This window comes from Emys orbicularis, chromosome 1 (assembly GCF_028017835.1).
Source record: "Emys orbicularis isolate rEmyOrb1 chromosome 1, rEmyOrb1.hap1, whole genome shotgun sequence".
Lineage (NCBI taxonomy): Eukaryota > Metazoa > Chordata > Testudines > Emydidae > Emys > Emys orbicularis.
Window position 1 is genome coordinate 245,243,239 of NC_088683.1, and position 21,215 is coordinate 245,264,453.

A 21,215-nucleotide genomic window follows, 5' to 3' on the forward strand; every position below is an offset into this window, starting at 1 on the left:
GAACAGGTAATCATCAAGTGATCCATCCCCTGTCGCTCATTCCCAGCTTCTGGCAAACAGAGGCTAGGGACACCATTCCTGCCCATCCTGGCTAATAGCCATTGATGGACCTATCCTCCATGAATTTATCTAGTTCTTTTTTGAACCCTGTTATGGTCTTGGCCTTCACAACATCCTCTGGCAAGGAGTTCCACAGGTTGACTGTGCATTGTGTGAAGAAATACTTCCTTTTATTTGTTTTAATCCTGCTGCCTATTATTTTCATTTGGTGACCCCTAGTTCTTGTGTTGAGAGAAGTAGTAAACAACACTTCCTTATCTACGTTCTCTACACCAGTCATCATTTTATAGACCTCAATCATATCTCCCCTTATCTGTCTCTTTTCCAAGCTGAAAAATCCTAGTCTTATTAATCTCTCCTCATACAGAAGCCGTTCCATATCCCTAACGATTTTTGTTGCTCTTTTCTGAACCTTTTCCAGTTCCAATATATCTTATTTGAGATGGGGTGACCACATCTGCACACAGTTTTCAAGATGTGGGCATACCATGGATTTATATAGAGGCAACATGATATTTTCTGTCTTATTAGCTATTCCCTTTCTTAATTATTCCCAGCATTCTAGACATTGTAGATTAAATAATTGTCAACCAGCTTTGGGAGTAAAAAAACACCTTTTATTAGGACATATTTTAGCTTAATATTTCCTCTTTAAATATTTAATCAGTGCAATAAAACCATTAGACACATGGTGACTATTTCTTTCAATGAGTGCTTTTCTAATGTAATCTTATTGCATTATTACAAGAGCATTTGTGGAGTTGTTGTCTAGTGCTCCAAAGAAGACACTGGGGTCCTATTTTTCAGCTCTGCTACTGATCTATTTTGAGATTTTGGACATGGCACTTAGCAGATGTTGGCCTGTTTGTCTGTAAATTGGATAGAATAACACTGTTAACAGGCCTAAAGTCTGTAAAAGTGCTTTGAAAACCTTGGATAAAAGATGCTTTGAAAGTGCAATGTATTTCAAAATATTGTATTTGCTATGGGTTAGACTAAACATTGTTATGGGTCAGGTGTGGCTGTGGCTGCTGCCTTCCATTCAGAATAAATATAAAGAAGCTATTGTACTTAGGTAGCTGAAACAAAGGCAGCAGCACCCAAAGCCAGGCACATAGAAACACTGAGGCCTTGGCTACGCTCAGGACTTGGCAGTGCTGCCGTGGCAGCACTGTGAAGCGCAAGTGTAGTCGCAGCTCTCTCGCAGCGCTGTAAGTACTCCACCTCTCCGAGGGGAATAGCGTGCAGCGCTGCAAGCGAGCGTGCAGCGCTGCAGGCACTGATTACACTGGTGCTTTACAGCACTGTACTCGCTGCGCTCGGGGGTGTGTGTGTGTTTTCACACCCCTGAGTGCAGCAAGTTGCAGCGCTGTACAGCTCCAGTGTAGCCAAGGCCTGAGTAGAGACTGAATCATGTAACTCAAGGTTTTTAAAATGCAGGGGTTGGGGCTCTGAATAGTGGAACTGTGTGTGCATGCATGTGTGTGTGTGAGAGAAAGAGAGAGGAGGAGGAAGGCAGACTGGGTGAGACAGTGGGACTGCCTGGACAAGCACAGTGTATGACCCTGGAAGAAGCTAGAGAGAGAGGGCTTCTGGGGTAGATGCTGGCTAAAGAGGCTTGGGGCTGTAAGCAAAGACTTTATCCACTATTGTTTGTTCTTCCTGCACTTGGCGAAGCAGGACTTTGTATATACCTTATAAATAAACAAGGCTGAATCAAATGTCTATTGTGTACAATGGGTATTCAAGACTACTGTTACAGAAGGCTAGTGAAGGGGAGTGACATGGTCTAAGCAGTGGGCAAAGAAAATGCTTTCAGCTGCTGGTTTCAGATAGACTAGAGGGCAATGCAGAGGTAGTGGAAGCACATTTTGAATAGGGAGGCAAAGGTGCACAGTGAAACCTAAATTACTCCTAGGGGAATTCTGTGCCAAAAATTAAAAAAAATCTGCACATTATTTTAAAATTCTGCAAAATTTTGCATATTTTATTTGTCAAAATAACACAATATAATCACACCAGTTTCAATTATTTTGGTAACAATACAGACAACAAACAAGAGTCAGGAAATGTTTTTTGACAAATAGATTTCTTACTAGGCATATTAATATAGAACTTTGAGTAATGAGGGTCCTGGAACAGGGATTTACAGAAAATTCAAAGATAATGAGGATGGAGAAGAGCCCCTGAAGCTGTGCCAGGCAGAGATCTATGTACACACTGCTGAGAGTAGATTCAAAAGAGTGAAGATAGCAAAATGATTTGGAGGAGATCCAGTGGGCAATTAGAGGCAGCGACGGCCCACAACATTTTGGCACCTGAGGTGGGGAGCGCAAATGACACCCCCATGGCCCTTCGCTTGGGCCAAAACTTTGAAAGATCTCAATTCTGCCTTCTTCCTGTTCTACTCCTCTCATGGTACTGCTCTACCTACCCCAATAAAGGAGAACTAACCACTTAAAATGCATTGTTCAAAAATTTTATGTAACACTTAACTTTCAAATGCCTGAACAGCAAATGTAACTTTTCTTGTCTGCATAGTAAAAACTGGCATTTTTATCTGTTTGAATAATCAAAGTGGTTCTTTCCGTGCTTTCTTGGTTGTAAAGATTTGAACTGCTTCCTGAAGGTCCACAGTCTGGGCCAGCTCATGCTCTATTGAAATGGAAGCTGCGTTCTCCATTGGCAATGGTTACAGGAAGTTTTAGAAGTATGTGCAGAGCAACAAAAGCATTTAGAAAGAGGGTGGTCATCTTATTTGTGCACATATATTCCAGAACAGCCTTTGGAGTTGATCCTGCTGAAATGTATCTTGAAAGGGCTTTCAGTTCATCACCTAAATCACTCTCATCAATATCGCGCATGTCATTTTGTGTCAACACTGTCTCTAGTGCCCTGCGTTGCTGGTGTAGGTTTTCTTCAGGTATAGTGAGGAGTTTTGGAATATCATACAACATCCCAAATATACTGCTGTGTTCCTTGAGCTACATGAAACATTCTTCAACTGACTGTATTGCACAATCTAGCACCTGGTTAAATAATTCAACTTTGAATTGTTGTTTGGGGTCTCTTATGGGATTATCCTGTGTCTCGTAATCAAAAGGTCGTCTTCTTCTTCAATGACTTTTGTATTCTTGAATGGGTGGGAAAATAACTTCAGTGTGAAGTTCCTCTGCCAACTTCTGTGCACTCTTCAGAACATTTTGAAATCCCTCATCTGACCGGTAAAACTGTAGGTCTGACTTTGCTTTGTCCAGTTGTTCCATTTCTCCAGAGTCTCTTGCTTACAACATTTATTTCAAACAGTATGTCATGCCACAACACTAAGCCACACAGAAATTTGAAGTTATGTATGTTTCTGGTGATTCCATTGCCCTTTGCCACTTTTCTCCCACGAACAGTTCCTGTCATAGCATTATCCTCCATAATGGCAACTCTTGCATCATCTATTGTCCCAATTTGATGTTTGATAGGCTTTATCGCCTCCACTCAACTTTCCCATCGTGTGGCACTCAGTGGTTTCAGTGTCAGAGAGGATGCTCCCAGATGTTGCTTCAAAATTTGCCGTCAATGAGTTGATGCAGAGAAAAATACATAGATGCTTTGAATTACATTAAAAAATTCAGCAGCCTCACTAGAAGCTGATGCTGCATCACTTACCACTAAGTTCAATGAATGAGTACTGCCTGGGACAAAAAAAGCTTGAGGGTTTAACTCTCAGATCCATGTCTGCACTCCTCTGTTCTTTCCTCTCATGTTGGCACCATTATCGTAGCCCTGACCTCTCATGTCAGCTATCACAATTCCTGTAGCTTCCAGATTTTTAAGAAGCACATTTGTCATACCAGCTCCTGTGGTATCATCAATGTCAATACATTTTAGAAAATGCTCTCTGACAGTCCCCATTGCAGGGACAGTTTCACTAGGTTCTGTTGTTACAAAACACACCATTAAAGTAATTTGTTCCGTATGGCTGATGTCAGGTGTGCAGTCCAGAATAACATAGTAATATCTTGCTGACTTCAGATCTGCCACAATCTTCTGTTTGACTTTTGTTGCCAGTAACTGTATGATCACATTTTGAATTGTTTTTCCAAAGGTAGTGGTATGTACATTTCTTGGGTGGTGACTCTTCTTAGATGCTCCTGGAGTACAGTATCAAACTCAGCCATCAGCTCCACAATTTTAAGGACGTTTCCATTGTTTGGCACATACAGCTGATCTGAAGTGCCATGCAGCGCTAGGTTTTGCGTAGCAAGCATTCTCACAATGACAATGAGTCTTTTCAGAACATTTTGGCAGTAAAGAGACTCTGATACAATCTTCTCTTGATGCTAATTTTCTATGGTGGCCTTTAACCTTAGTCTCATCTCAAGCTCTTTCCACCTATGGAATGCTCTGGTGATTTGCTGCCTTCTCATGGCATGCCGGATTTCTAGCCAGATTTTCCAGTCCTTTGTTCCTGTAGAACCCAATGTGGCTGGAACATTAGACTGGAAGAGTTTGCAACAAAAACAGTATGCAGCATGCTGGGTTTTTGAGTACATAAGCTATGGCCTCCCCACTTTGTCACCATTGCGGATTTCATGCCAGTAATGTGTTGGATGGAAACTTCTATTTTCATTTTCTTTGGGGAACATGAAGTTTTTTCACTTGCTGTGGTCCATGCAGTACAAGGAAGTCCCTCAGGCTACTGCTCAAGTGGGTCCACAGCAGGGCTGGCTCCAGGAACCAGCTGAGCAAGCAGGTGCTTGGGGCGGCAAAGGGAAGGGGTGGCACGTCGGGCTGCCGCTTGGGGCGGGAAAAACCCTGGAGCCAGCCCTGATCCACAGTCCTGGATCATCTAGACTTAAGGAACTAAACTCAGCAGCAGCCGTTTCTTGCGCCTCCACCACACTCTTCTCTGATCTACACTTTTCTTCAGGAATGTGCAACATGGTTACATTTGAGATGGAGATATGGATGCTGCAGTAGCTGCCAGGTCACCTGCACTCTGACTAACTGGAAGATCAGGCATCTCCTCACCACTCTCATCCTCACTGGGGCCAGAAGGCTCACTGTGAACATTTGTGTCTCTGTATCTCAGGAGAGCTCCTTCCTGCTTAGATAGAAAAGCTTCTTTTGCTTTCTTTCTTTTTCTGAATACTGCCCCAGCAGGGCGTTTTCTTCTTTCGCTCAGACTGCTGTTCTGTGCCAGCTATAGTGGCTCTCAACACTCAGTTGAAGGGGACAAATAAGCAGGCTGGTAGCAGGGCCTGAGTGAGGGAAGATATCAGCATCTTAAGGGCCCAACTGACTCCTACCTGCCTGTTATGTCTCTTGTACCCTCCTTCCTCCAGCACAGCACTCCACCATCTCTGTGCGTCTAGAGCAGAGAGAATACATATGCACCAGCAGCAGACACAATTTTCTACACTCTGGGTCCTAGTGGCATCCCCCCACCATCTGGCACCTGAGGTGGCCGCCTCAGTTTGCCTCATTGTAAGGCTAGCCCTGATTAGAGGGGAAGATATCAGGCCAACTGTTATATATGACTCATTCAAGGAGCTAAGGAGTGGAGAATAGAGTTGGTTGGCAGGCTTAACCCTGTCTATCAGGGCTGTGAATTTTCCACACCCATGAATCATAGAAGCATAGAAGAATAGGGTTGGAAGAGACCTCAGGAGGTCATCTAGTCCAACCCCCTGCTCAAAGCAGGACCAACCCCAACTAAATCATCCCAGCCAGGGCTTTGTCAAGCTAGGCCTTAAAAACCTCTAAGGATGGAGATTCCACCACCTCCCTAGGTAACCCATTCCAGTGCGACATAGCTAGGTTGACTTAGTTTTTAGGTGTAGAGGAGGCCTAAACAGATTTAAAATAGTCTTCAATAATGTCTTGCCTTTTGTTACAGATTGTTCACAGAACCCTAGCAGCAATGTTGGGCTCCTTGGCAGCTTTAGCTGCATTAGCTGTGGTTGGTGAGGTAAGTTGCAACATTTCAAGTATTCAGTTTATTTCTGTGCATTGTATCATAAATCCACACATACTTATTCCTGTGAAAATGGTCCCATGGTGCAGCAGTCTCTATGAGACTTTAAATGCTGCAAGAACAGTATTTGTGTACTCTGTGAATTCCTGTTCTTGGGGCCATGAAAGAGAGATGCAGTCTTGGCTCCAGATGGGAAAAAAGAGAGCAAGGCCAACTTAATGGTATGATATTCTGATTCTACAGGAACTTGAATAAAACCATTTTCAGCTTAATTCAGATTTACTCTAATTTAATCTACTTTACTCTGTGATGTAAATGGGCCTAGGTGAGGCCTAGTCTAACCTTCAATTTTCTTAGGTTCTGCAAACTCTTAACTTTTTGTAGCTTATGTAAGGTCTATATTAATAGTGATGGAGCTAGCAATTTTGCTAATGGATAATCTTTTACTCCATCAGGCTATTCAAATCCCATAGTTCCCCAATTTTTACCAGTAATAATCCCTTATATCTTCAAAAGTACTGAGAGAATGAAGGTCTGACTGGAAGTATGAGTGATGTAAGAGACCATATAGGCCATTAGGTTACTGAATGCATCCAGAATATACAGAAGATTAGAGGAGTTTGGCCATTTGTATCCCCCCAGAGGAGGGGGGTCCTGTAATTGCGTCTGTGGAGTCATCTCCTCCTGATCCCATGTTTTTCATATTCTTGGAAGGATCTGTTCCTGTGGTTCAGTGACGTATATTGCCAGTAAGAGTTAGTGCTTCCCAGATAAAGAAAGGTCAACCTGCCTATCCCTCAACTCTGATTGGACCATATTATTGGGCTATGAAGCTTGTAACATCTGATTTTCTTGGAAGCTCTCCAGTGCAGTGATGTTGAATGGAACAAACTAGAATCACAACCTTAAAGGTCTAGGTGCCCCCAAATAAGGTGTGGTCCTTTCTGGGCCATCACAACACCAAGAAGGGCTGCCGCTTCTCCTCCTTCCAGGAAGGAGGAGACCACGACGACAACATCTGACCAGCCAACTGCCCAAGGAAGCCCACCAGCCAATGAAAGATACTGAGACCAGAGATGACATCACCTGGTCCCTGATCTGCAGTCTTGATGCTGATGCTCCAAAGATCAGCAAGCTAAAGAATCATTTTTTTTCTCTAAGGCTATGTCTACACTAGCAGTTTGTCAGTAAAACTTTTGTTGGATAGGGGTGTGGAAAAAACACCCCCCTGACTGACATAAGTTTCACCGACAAAAGCGCCGGTGTGGATAACGCTATGTCAGCTAGAGACGGTCTTCCACCAACATAGCTACAACCGCTCATTGGCATAGAACGGCTCTATGGAGACCTTACAGTTGTGCAGCTGCAGCGATACAGCTGTGCCTCTCTAAGATCTGCAGTGTAGACATGGCCTAAGTCACCTTTTTCAATTTTGTTCCCCCTTTTAATCTGCCTGGCAAGGATGCTTGGCACCTTTATTGATTTTTCTCCAAACATTTCAAAAGTATGAACAAGAGAGTGTGTATGTGTATGTCAAAGAAATAGCGCGTGCTTATTCTAAATCTGCAGTAAATCCTAACTTAATTGCTTCATGTCCCATTGGGTTATAAAAGAGTATCTGCTCCCAAAAGGGAAATTATGGGTTGTTGATCACTTTGTATCGGAGAGAGGAAGATTAGGTAAGGAAAGAGTTAACTGTAGAAAGACAAGGTAGAAGTCATTCAGTAAGGGGCAACTTTAAGGAAGTCTGGTAACTGGTTCAGGAGCTTAAAATCAGACTATGACACCTTAAGTTTGTACAAAAATAGATCAGGTGTTATATTAACTCCATGATTTAAGTCTTAACTGTTTTCATCCTATGATCTGGTCAGTTGTTGATTCCATTCCATTATTGTCAATTTGTTGATTTATTAGTTCAATTCCAATTGAAATTTTGATTTGACAATTGTACTGTTCAATCCTTAAATAGTCTAGTAAAAGATTTATAGTTTTAGTTAAACGTTTACTTAATTTCAAGTTTGCTTTTATTAATTTGTAATAAATCCCTTACAGTCATAAAGCTGTTTTTTTTTTTCAAAATAGCAAGAAGAGATCACAATACACTCACCTGGGAAAAAAATTAATGTCGTAAGGTATACCAGAGCTCCTTGGCTCTGTCCGAAAACTGATATCTTTATCCCTCACATTTTTGTCATGTTCAGCCATATTAGGTTTCCCATGGAGCCTAAACAAACATATCTACTGGTTATACTGCCTTGGGGCCACCATAGATGATAACACTCCATCAGTGGTGTTTACTCCTTTCAAATATTTTTATCTTCCCCCATACTCCTTAATTGACAATTAGCAAAACTATATGTACTTACTAGTTCTTTCAATCTTTGCACGTATCCTTGTGACTACTCTTCTCTGAATTCCCTTCAGTTTGTCCACAGGTGACGGTGAATGTCCTATTCTGTTAGCAGAAAGTAAAGTGAAGTGCAGTCTATAAACCAGTTTTCATTTATTTCTGTACAAGAGAAACAAACAAACTAAAAACCAAATGTAGGTGCTAGATAATGAGCTGTTCAGGCTGTCAGCGTTTTTCAGAGATAATAGAAAAGAGCCCCCTTTGGGTACATTGCAGAAACACTAATTAATTTCTATCACAGCTTATTTAAATAGTTCACCAATTAAGTGGAATTTGAAGTTCCATAGCTAATCACTAGTTAGGTGATCCACAGGATTAACTGATAATTGTATTGTTTGATTTGCAGAGACCAAGCATGGTCAAAGTGGTGGAGTGGATTGATTATGAAACCCTGGCGCTGTTGTTTGGAATGGTAAATAAAATGTAACTTTTGCTCTAAAAGTGCTGGAATAATTGTAGTCAATGTCTAGCTGTTTCTTTTTATATGTTAACATCCTTTTAACTGAGAGCTGCTATGTTGAAAATTTGGCTTCTTTAGAGTGTTTAAAAACTGGAGGCAATCAAAAACTTGGAGAAAATGAAGCACTTTGGAAAATGTTGGTCTCGGTTTCTTCCCCTCATAAAACAGGGGTGATAACTAAAACTGTATAAATAACTGATTTTTTGGTTTGCTGAGTCAAGATGGAATAACATTTCTTTTATTGGACCAACTTCTGTTGGTGCGAGAGATAAACTTTTGAGCTTGCACAGAACTCTTCTTCAGGTCAGAAGAAGGTCAGAGCTCTTTTTCATGGCATTTTTTGGTTTGCTGGCAGCTCTGAAAAATTGAAAAAAAAAAGATTTGATCCAAAATGAATAGGAAAATTGCACAAAAATATTGGTGAATTTGTCCCCAAAATTAGCATTTTAAAGGACGAGCTGGAGGAGGAGTTCTCCTATACTTTAGCCCACAGTTTAGGGTGCTCACCTTGGATGTTGGAGAGACAGGTTCGATTCCCCTCTCTGCCTGATGTGAATAGGGTTTTGAAATTGGGTGTTCGAAATTGGGTGTTCCACATTTCAGGAGAACACCCTAGCCACTGGGTTATGGGATGTTCAGATGTGGGGCTCTCTCAATCTCTTATTTCAGCTGTTCTACTTTGTATAAATAATTAAATATACATAGGACTTAAACTTGAGTCTCCCTCATTATAGGTAAGTGTTCTAACCACCAGTCTATAGAATCATTCTCACTCACTTTCCCTGGCCCAGTGACTATTCTCTGTATTATTAATGACAATGAATAGTCATTGGGCCAGGGAAAGAGAGTGAGAATGACCCTATAGCTTGGGAGGATTTGAACCTTGGTCTCAGAGCCATAACCATTGGGCTAAAAGTTAGAAGGAGAGCAGCAGGAGCCACCACTTCTGCCCCTGAAAAACATTTGTGAATTTGTGAGAAAGTCACAAATAATTTTGGGTCAACCAAAACTGCTTTTTGGGGCAAATAAACTATTAATCAATTTTTTTTGCTGATCTCTAGTGATAACACATCTCCCATTGAAAGGATCTTTGAGATCTATAAATGAAAAAGCCTGCATACATGCCAAGTGTTACCACTAAGACAAGATGGGTAATACCTTTAATTGGACCAACTTCTGTTGGTGAAAGAGACTAGCTTTGGAGAGCGTTATCACTCTCATTCCACTTGTTAATTTTATTTACACTAAGCCTTCCTCAAACATACTCGACTAGAGAAAGTGATTTCCTTTGTCCTAATCAGTGTTCTGTTGTGGGCCTGAATGAGCAATTGGACAAAAGCATATACCTGGCTAGACTATAATAATATATCAATTATTTGCCCACCTCTACTCCTATTAATCTATGTTGCCCTTTTGTGACTGAAATTTGCTATGGTATCATAAATAGACAAAATCCACTGCCATCTACATCCATTGCCATCTATGAATTTTAATGACTTCCTGCATCCAAAAAGACTGGGGGACCAGGAAATCTCCCTGAAATATGGAAAAATTTAAATAATCTTAGGGAGTTGATGTCTTCTGGACTCTAAAGAGCACTGCTGAAGAAAACAATGGTAAACTAATGGCCACTTTTGATTAGCGAGAAGGGCAGAGATATTTGTAACATGTGGTGCCTACCAAGTAATTAGGAATGAAATTCACACCTGTAGAGAGGCCTGCACAAAGTCTATGCACCCCTTGCATCCTGAAATAAGACGATGGCCCTACTGCACAGATGTAAATTTTACCATAAATGCCAGTAATAGAAATCTGACTTCTGATGCGTGGCATCCTAATTTACGTCTGATGTCCTCTCCAAAAACAGGACCAAAATTGTGGCAGAGATGCAGGACTCCTTGTTAAAGCAACAAACCACACCATTCACTTTTTTATGTGAATAATTCCATCCTTATTTCTTTCTTTTTCTGTAGATGCTTTTAGTGGCCATATTTTCAGAAACTGGATTTTTTGATTACTGTGCAGTAAAGGTAGGTTTATTGTGACATCTTGCATTTAAATTCTTTATAGTACTGTATTTATATTACTGCAGCACTCTTACATATTTATTGAACTAATACAACTGCTGTTTAGTCAAACCTATTAGACTAAATCATACATTTTAAAACATTTATGTAAGGACAATTTACATTTGTCATACTACAAAGTAATTGTTAATTTATAATTATTTTAAGGAGCTACGTGTTGAGGAAGCATTTCAAGAAATGATATTTTTATAAGTTAAGGCCACAGACCCTGATTCAGTAGGGTACTTAACCACATACATAATTTTAAGCATGTGAGTAGTCCCATTAGGGTGACCAGATGTCCCGATTTTATAGGGACAATCACTATATTTGGGGCTTTGTCTTACATAGGCACCCTTGTCCCAATTTTTCACACTTGCTATCAGGTCACCCTAAGTCCCATTGACTTCCTATCCACTGTGTGCAACAGAGCTGGGCTCCATGCATACTCGTCTGTGTCCAGTCCAGAGGAGAGTAGAGAGGAGGTGTGGGTCAGACCACTGGGTTTATGTTTATATATGATTAACGGCCATAGACCTTTGTGTAGGGGTTGAATCAAAGACTCAGCTGTTATTCTATCTGAACAGAATGGTAGCGTGGGGTGGCTTAGGCTGCACAGCCCATGGGTTGGGAGAATAAATTCAATACCCAGTCGTCCCATTCATAGTTTCCTGTGTAAAGCTTGTTTACTTAGATTGTATTCAAGGCAGTAGATTTCCATATGACTATAAAAGGAGGAATGCAGGATTTGAAGTTAAAGCAAGAGAAAACAGGAAACCTGGATTCTCTTCTTGGTTGTGCCACAGATTCCCTGTGTTACCTTTAGCAAATCACTTACTCTTTCTGTACCTATTTCCTTATCTGTAAAACAGAAATATTTTCCTACTTCCCTAGAGTAGTTTGTAGCTAAATTAATTAATGTTTGAAAAGCATACTGAGATCCTTGGTTGGCAGGCCCTAAAGAAGTGACTAGTATAACATTGTTGCACCATCTTTTATAAAGTTGTTCATTGGTCATTTCTGAAAATGAAGCTGATATGTTCCATGCCTTTATGCCATTGCTATTTGTTTGGTTTTATTAGGCTTACCAACTGTCTAGAGGCAGAGTGTGGGCCATGATTATCATTCTGTGTCTTATTGCTGCAATTCTTTCTGCATTTTTGGACAACGTTACCACAATGCTTCTCTTTACTCCAGTAACTATAAGGTATTTTATGTTATGCCTTTGGCGTTAGTTGTTTATAGCTAACCATTGCTAGTTGGTGTGTGTCAAAAATCATATTTGAGATGTTTGTTCAGCAGTTTGAATGGACCTTACAACCCCAAATGCTCTGACTGTAATTACTATCTAGAGCTACAACTTTTAAAGAGTTCAGCTTCCTTATTTTCATGTATCAGTTGTGAGCACAAATCCAAGTACTTACAGATTTAACTATCTCTGCAGTTAAGTAGGTACAGATGCAAATACTCTGAGTTGTGCCCACATTTGAATTGTAATTGCAAATTGCGCAACCCATTTCGTTCTGGGCGCAAATTGCTCTTGCAAACAGGGGTGCTGGAATTTTTGAAAAAAAAACAGCCCCAAACCCCTATTCCTTCATGTATAGACTAATGTTTATGTACAATTTTGCCTCCTAATGGATGATTTAAAGAAATTATAATTCCTGCTAACGGGCAGTAGTAGTAGTAACTGGCAATTATTCTGTACTGAAGAACACTTTTTGGAATAGAAGACTCTGAATTCTATCCTTATTGATCTCCATGAAGTGGATACAATCCCAGATTAATTTCATATTTCTAGATTAATCATAGTTTTTTTATTAAAACAGTGACGTTAGTTACAGCAGCTTTCTGGAAACTGCATGTGATTTGTAATTACATTTAGTTCATGTGATTATAAATCACGCTTTGGCCTGAATTTAACCTACATTCAACCTGGTAAATCCAGTTAATCCAGTTTAGTTTAAAAAAAAAAAACTGGGGTGGGGAAGATGGTTTTAAATATGGCATCGGGTGATGTAACACTTGCAGTCCTTATCATATTTACGTGTATAGAATTGTATGAAGATATATGGCCCATTAAAATGTAGTTTACAGCAGGAAAGGTCTATTTTGCAAGTGGAATTTATTATAGGCTGGGAAACAGCTGGTGAATGAAAGCTCAATTTGTTTGCTGTATGATTATATTTTAAACAGATCACATCACTTTTACTCAAACAATATTTTTATCACTAACAGTAGGTAAAAATTAGATGGTTAAACAAGCGTCGCCAATTATGTTGCAGAATATTTGGAATTAAATAAAATGTAATTGGTAATGGATTGAAATCCTAAAAGTCTACATTCTGAAACACTGTTTACATGCAATACTACTGTAGCATTTATTCTGTTTTATACTAACAATTCTGTAACACTGGAAGTAGGGTAACATCAGCATATGAAAGAATCTTTTATTTGAATTGCTATTAGGTGTACTTCTAAACTAGCAAAATCACAATAATTTCTACTCTAATGGTTATTCTAAAAATATAAGGTTATTATGTATGTGTATATTTCTGAAAATGTCATGCTAGAGGTCATTCTTTTTATCCTGTTGTTGTTCTCCTTAGTCCTTACCTATAATTTCCCAGTGCTATTTTACACTGTTATTATCATGGAGATGAAGCTAACAGAAAAGTCTACTGATTCCATGACAATGAGGAGTCAGACTTTTTATCAGTGAGGCATAAAATATGATGTTCTGTTCTTGTCATATTTTGTGGTAAATTGTTTTTAGAAATAATTTAAGAAACCTTCTTTAGCTATAACTTATTTTAAAACATATTTTGAATGTCAAGACACTTTATGATTTGCAATGTTCTACAAAATTGCCTGTTTATATGGGAAATTGAAAATCTTGGATAAGTGAACTATAACGGTTTAATCCTACAGTTCAGGTAAACACATTTTAACTATCCTTCACAGCTTCCTTTTATAGACTACAGCAAGCATTTTTTTTGCAAAGTTTATCTATGCCCCATCAAGAAAAAATAGTAAAGGATCATTAAAGTTGTACAGTTATGCACTCAGAAGTCAAGGAATGACTTGTGCAACTGCATTTCAATGCAGTCTTTAATTACATAATCTCATACTATTGCTCAAATAATACAATGTAACTTTTTACTGTACATTTTTTTCCCTGGAGTCTTAGGCTAGGTCCACACTACCCGCCTGATTCGGTGGGTAGAGATTGATCTTCTGGGATCGATTTATCGCGTCTCATCTGGACGCGATAAATCGATCCCAGAAGCGCTCCCTCGTCGACTGCGGAACTCCTGCTCACCGAGAGGAGGAAGCGCTGTCGACGGGGGAGCTTGCCTGCGCTGCGTGGACCCGCAGTAAGTAAACTTAGTTCGATCTAGGAAACGTCGACTTCAGCTACGCTATTCTCGTAGCTGAAGTTGCGTTTCCTACATCGATCCCCCGCCCCAGTGTGGACCAAGCCTTAGATTAAGTGTAAATGGATAATATAGAACATAAGAACGGCCATACCGGGTCAGACCAAAGGTCCATCTAGCCCAGTATCCTGTTTACCGACAGTGGCCAATGCCAGGTGCCCCAAAGGGAGTGGACCTAACAGGCAATGATCAAGTGATCTCTCTCCTGCCATCCATCTCCATTCTCTGACAAACAGAGGCTAGGGACACCATTCCTTACCCATCCTGGCTAATAGCCATTAATGGACTTAACCTCCATGAATTTATCCAGTTCTCTTTTAAACGCTGTTATAGTCCTAGCCTTCACAACCTCCTCAGGTAAGGAGTTCAACAAGTTGAAATATTTTTATGCTTTTAAATGGACACTATTTTCATTGTGATAACATCTGTTTTAACTTAGGTTTTTACATGAGAAGTTCTTTTCGCTCTCTGAAATATACATTTTAATAACATAGGGTTAGATTGAGTCATAAACCCAGTTCTGTCTAAGGGCAGTGTGTAGCTGCACTGCCACCCAATCTCAGGAGAAGCCCTGGGAAGGAATTTTGACTGAAGCTCAATTTCTCCTCTGTTCCCATTTTGCTTACAGGGGGAGGAATTTATTGTAGCCATTTATAGAATACAGCTTATTTCCCCACTTCGCGCAGGCTCATCTCCACTGGTCAGTATGGGTTTTTTTTGGTGGGGGGTCGGGGGGAAGGGAGAGAAGGAGCCAAGGCTCCACTCACTTAATTGCCTCCTTGACCTGATGGGTTTAGGAGTGGGTATTGGTTACTCAGACCCTGTGGCAGAGACAGAGTGGTGCAGAGAGTGTTAACAGAAGGGTTCAGGGAGGCTTTCTCCCCATTGTTCTCCTTCCTGGTTGCATTAAGCTGGGTCATGTGGTGTTAGTTGGCAGCCATGTGCTGTATATTTTCTTTGCAACCAGCACCACAGCCACATTTGGGTGCAAAGCAGATGATAAGGAAGTATTGCATATCTTTCCTTTACCTGTAGTTAGTCTTTGTCTTTTTAGTTTGTAAACCCTTTGGGACAGGGACTGTAACATTCTGTGTGTCTGTACAGGACCTAGAGAGGAAGGATGATCCAGTGGTTAGGACTAGGGTGAGTCAGGAGACCTTCGTTAAATTCTCTATTCTGCCAGAGCTTTCCTCTGTTGCCTTACGGAAATCACTTAGTCTCGCTGTGCCTCAGTTCCCCATCTGTAAAATGGGGATAATAGCACTTCCCTTTGTCACAGGGGTGTCAAGGATAAATTCTTTAAAGATTATGAAGTACACAGATACTAGAGTAATGCAGGCCCATAGAAGTACCTTAGATAGATAAAATGAGGTTGCAGTCCATATTGTTGGAGTTTGTGGGCTCTATTGTAATCTAAATAATAAATAACAAATTGGTAAAATGAAATCCTCCCAGAGACAGGGGGAACTGTAATTTGTTCACCTGTGTAGGTTTCTTACCTGTGCCCCATATTAGAGGCTTTCCCTTCACCCCCTTCCCTGGCTCTTGTCATGCAGATGGAAAGCAGAAGACCGGAAGTCCGAAGTGCAGGCAATGCAATGTTTATTGGGCTTTAGTTCCAAGCAAGCATATTCCGAAGCCCTTCACACCAGTTGGGCTTATCTCTATACACCGATAGAGTTTTCCCCTTCCCCTCCCCCAACTACAGTTCTATACGCCAATAGAATCCTCTAGCTCCGCACACCGATGGAGCTCCCTCTTTCCAGTGTTCTGTTTCCAGCTCTAATGCCACAGAGCATTTACCCTATGTCCCCCTTCCCAGCTCTGACACTGCAGAACCTTGCCTGTTTCCCTGTTCCTCATTCCCCTATTCCTGGTCCCCCATTCCCACTCCCATTCCCACTCCTTCCTCTTAGCAGGCCCAAATATACCTGCAATGCACTCCCCTAGTCACACCCCTTATAACTGATGGTTCTGGAGGGTCGTGAGTCGGGGTCTTCATCTCACCCCTTTTGTACCCCATGGGAGGGGTAAGGAATGAGGTTGTGCTCCGGTCAGGGGCAGGCATTTCTCTGGTCTTTTAGTGTTTTACCTCCCCACACACACTCCCCTTGCCCCTCCCGACTGGTTGCCTGACCTTGCTTTGAGATAAGGAGTTGAGGCAGTCTTTAAGTGTGCGCTCATATATTACACTCCCCCCATACGCTGTAACACTTTTAGCTTCATCCCTTATCTCTTCCCATTGTACTAAAAGCCCCATCTGGTGGTGGGAAATGCAACACACAGCATCGTTGTCCTTCACACATATTACTATAAGATACGAGTAATAAAAAGTCAAACCCAAAATTCTGTCTCAGGCTGACAAACAAGCCTATATGCTAACACCCCAAAGAAGTGTTCTGAAAACATTATTGAATATCTTAAAATAAGTTTAAAGAATAGAAATAGGGAGACCCTTCAGGACATACAAAATTCTGGGAAGGACATTCATTTTCCATATATTAGTTTTACCCCATAAACTAAGGGTTAACAAACTCCACCTCTGCAAAATGTTAGCCATTTGGGCAATAATTGGTTCTATATTTATCTTAGGGATAGAATCATAGAATTGTAGGACTGGAAGGGACCTTGAGAGGTCGTCTAGTCCAGTCCCCTGCACTCCTGGCAGGTCTAAGTATTGTCTAAACCATCCCGGACAGATGTTTATCTACCCTGCTCTTAACAGTCTCCAATGATTGAGATTGCATAACCTCCCTAGGCAATTTATTCCAGTGCTTAACCACCCTGATAGCTAGGAAGTTTTTCCTAATGTCCAACTTAAACTTCCCTTGCTGCAATTTAGGACCATTGCTTCTTGTCCTATCCTCAGAGGTTAAGGAGAACAATTTTTCTCCCCCCTCCTTGTAACAACATTTTATGTACTTGAAAACTGTTATCATGTCCCCTCTCAGTCTTCTCTTCTCCAGACTAAATAAATCCAATCTTCCCCTCATAGGTCATGCTTTCTAGATCCTTAATCATTTTTTTTTTGCTCTCCTCTGGACTTTCTCCAATTTGTCCAGATCTTTCTTGAAGTGTGGCACCCAGAACTGGACACAATACTCCAGTTGAGGCCTAACCAGCGTGGAGTACAGCGGAAGAATTACTTCTCGTGTCTTGTTTATAACAGTCCTGCTAATAAATCACAGAATGATGTTTGCTTTTTTTTTTGGCAACAGTGGTACACTGTTCACTCATATTTAGCTTGTGATCCACTATTACCCCCCAGATGCTTTTCTGCAGTACTCCTTCCTATGCAGTCATTTCCCATTTGTATGATTGTTCCTTCCTATGTGGAGTAATTTGCATTTGTCCTTATTGAATGTCATCCTATTTATTTTATACAATTTCTCCAGTTTGTCCAGATCATTTTGAATTTTAATCCTATCCTCAAAAGCACTTGCAAAGCCTCTCAGCTTGGTATCATGCACAAACTTTATAAGTGTACTCTTTATGTCATTAAGTAATTGATGAAGATATTGAACAGAACCAGACCCAGAACTGATCCCTGTGGAACTCCACTTGATCTGCCCTTCCAGCTTGACTGTGAACCGCTGAGAACTACTCTCTGGGAATGGTTTTCCAACAAGTTATGCACCCACCTTATAGTTGCTAAATCTAGGTTGTATTTCCCAAGTTTGTTCAGTATCAAAAGCCTTACTAAAGTCAAGCTATACAACATCTACTGTTTCACCCTTCTCCACAAGGCTTGTTACCCTGTCAAAGAAAGCTAATAGGTTGGTTTGACATGATTTGTTTTTGACAAATCTATGCTGTCTGTTACTTATCACCTTATTATCTTCTAGGTGTCTGCAAATTGATTGCTTAATTATTGGATGTCCTGAATATCTTTGGGAATCAGTATTCCTAAATATTTCATGTAAAAGGATTGCCATTGAAAGTCCCAATTTGAGAAAAGGCCTTTGTGGGCATATTTGTTAATTCCTAAAATTTCTGATTTACCCCCAGTTAATTTTATATCCTGAGAGGAGTCCAACTTTATTAATAGTGGTTAGTAGGTTAGGAATGGTAACCTTGGGCTTAGATATAAATACATCATCCACATAGAGTGGGTGGGGTGGGGGGGGAGAGCCCAACGGTTGGGGCGGCAGGGGGTGCGGGTGGGAGGGAGAACCCAGCTCTGGGGCAGCAGGGGTGGGGCGGGGGGGAGAGCCCAGCGCTGGGGTGGCAGGGGGTGCAGGGGGAGCCCAGGGCTGGGGTGGGGGGCAGCCAAAAATTTTTTTGCTTGGGGCGACAAAAACCCTAGAGCCTGCCCTGCTCATACCTCTCTGAAATGGAAATGGGGTGGAAATAATACCATTGGTAACTACTCTAGAAGTTGGGTAAGAGTATAAAACCTTAATCCAAGCAATACATTCTTTATCAAACCCAAATTTTGCTAACACATGCAAAAGATAATCGCAGGCTATGCGGTCCAAAGCCTTTTTGGCATTTGAAGAAATGACAGCTAAGGGTTCCTCAGAATCTCTCAAAGTGGCAATAATATCAATCAGTTGGTGCAAATTATCTGAGCTATGTCTATTATGAAGGAAGCCCACCTGATTTATGTGTGAGGGAACTTTGTCCAATAGCTTAGCAAGAGCTTTAGCTAAGATCTGAGTGTCACAATTGATTAAAGAAATTGGCCTGTAATTACTACATAGTTCAAGGTCTTTCCCAGGTTTAGGAATAACTGAAATTACAGCTTCTCTTAGAGTAGGCAGGAGAGTTTGCTCTTTCTTGGTCTCATTTAACATATTCAAAAATATAGGTATTAAAGTTTCAGAGAACTTTTTGTGAAATTCAGTCGAGATCTGATCTGCACCAGGAGTCTTTCCAACCTTCATTTCTTTTATAGCCTGAGTCAGTTCCATGATTTCTAGGGGAGCATCTAATAGTTCCTTCTGCAAGTCAGAGAGCGGTGGCAGAGACAATCCAATAAAACAGTTATCTAGGGCATCTTTACTGATCTGCTCTTCAGCTAAAAATAGTTTTGAATAAAACTGTTTACACTGTTTATTAATATCGGAATGTACTGTATATAATTTGTTACTACTATTGTGAACAGCAGCAATCTTATTTCTGTTAGTCTTTTGCTTAAGTCTGCATGCAGCAGCTTGCCATCTCTCTCAATAGATTCCCAGTAGCTTTGCTTCAGACAGACTAAGGCAAACTCAGCCTGTTGGGACAGAAGCTTGTTGATTTCATATCTTAGATTGATGAAGATTCTGAGTTTCTCTGGGGAGGAGGCAGGAAGCATAGCATATAGCCAAGGCCTTAATTTCCTTCACCAGAGTATAAACTGTGTTCTCTCCATTTTGTTTTAAAGATGGCATGAGAGATGATACAGCCTCTAATGAAGGCTTTAAAGCACAGGCGATGTGTGTGTGGGGGGGCACACAGGGTCACATGCCCCCCAGATTTCTGCCGGGCTGAGCACGGCTGAAGGGACATGCCTGGGAAAGGCACCAGCAGCGAGTGATCCCGCTGAGCAGAGGTGGTGCCCAGAGCAGGGAAGTGAGACTGGGCTGGCAGTGCAGATCTCCACCTGAGAGGGTGCGGGGAAGCCTGCTGAGTCTCATTCCTTCCCTGCTGGCAGCTACAGTTACCTGCTTGAATATATGTCTGGACTAGCCTGCTTGGGGTGTGCAAAAGAGCTCAGGGAATCAGTTGGGGGCAATGGAGAGAGAGGCAGGGGAGCTGAAATGGGCGTGGGAGGCTGGGGGAGGCAGCAGGGGCCAGGAGTGATGGGGGTGGGTGGGGAGGCAGTGGGGGGCCAGGGGTGATTGGGGGGGCCAGGGAAGGCAGCGGGGACCAGTGGAGATTGGGGGTTCAGGGGAGGCATCGGGGTGCAGGGGTGATGGGTGGGGGGCTGGGGGAGGCAACAGAGGCCAGGGCTCCAAAATACAAGTTCACCCAGGGCACCATTTCCCCCAAGGCCGAACCTGGCAGGGCTGGACTTAAGGGTGGGCGACTGCCCAGAGTGCCGTGGTCAAAAGGGTGTTGCTGAAGGGTATCTTGGCAGTCACCCGGAAGTTGACTGTGGCTGTGATGGCGAGGGGGGGTCCCCGCCATTGTGTTCCCTCCAACTATCAGCAATTACCATTTGCCTAAAGGCTTCCCTGATGAAGTAGTGGGAGCATTTTTTAAAACAGAGTTCTAACTCCTTCTGGATAGAGTTAACAGATGATGTATCGAACAGCAGAGAGGTATGTAATTTCCACGTTTTAGTTGGAGGTGCATACCCTGGGGCCCTAAAAGATATATGTATAGGAGCATAGTCAGATATAACAGTAGTACCAATGCCACAGTCAGTGACAGAATTGATCGAGTCTTGTGACACTAAGGGCAGGTCTTCACTATGGGGGGGGGGGTGTCGATTTAAGATACGCAAATTCAGCTACGCAAATAGCGTAGCTGAATTCGACGTATCGCAGCCGACTTACCCCGCTGTAAGGACGGCGGCAAAATCGACCTCCACGGCTTCCCGTCGACGGCGCTTACTCCCACCTCCGCTGGTGGAGTAAGAGCGTCGATTCGGGGGTCGATTGTCGCGTCCCGACGAGACACAATAATTCGATCCCCGAGAGGTCGATTTCTACCCGCCGATTCAGGCGGGTAGTGTAGACCTAGCCTAAGAAATAGCCCAATCCTGAATATGTTGAATGAACTGCAGAAAAAAAATACTCTGGCCATAGGATTACTCAATCTACATACATTTTGTAAGCCTAAATCAGCCATGTATATATGAAGTACCTCATGAGTATTCATG

General features: G+C 41.7%; 1 protein-coding gene across 1 annotated transcript in view; it reads left to right on the forward strand.

The window, feature by feature from the left end:
* The window catches only part of OCA2 (OCA2 melanosomal transmembrane protein), a 297,856-nt gene that overhangs the window by 109,644 nt on the left and 166,997 nt on the right, over positions 1–21,215 (forward strand). Inside the window, exons 9-12 of the mRNA XM_065423234.1 lie at positions 5,954–6,025; positions 8,788–8,853; positions 10,875–10,931; positions 12,050–12,174. Of these exons, the coding sequence (XP_065279306.1) occupies positions 5,954–6,025; positions 8,788–8,853; positions 10,875–10,931; positions 12,050–12,174 (320 nt within the window). The remainder of the gene's footprint in view (positions 1–5,953; positions 6,026–8,787; positions 8,854–10,874; positions 10,932–12,049; positions 12,175–21,215) is intronic.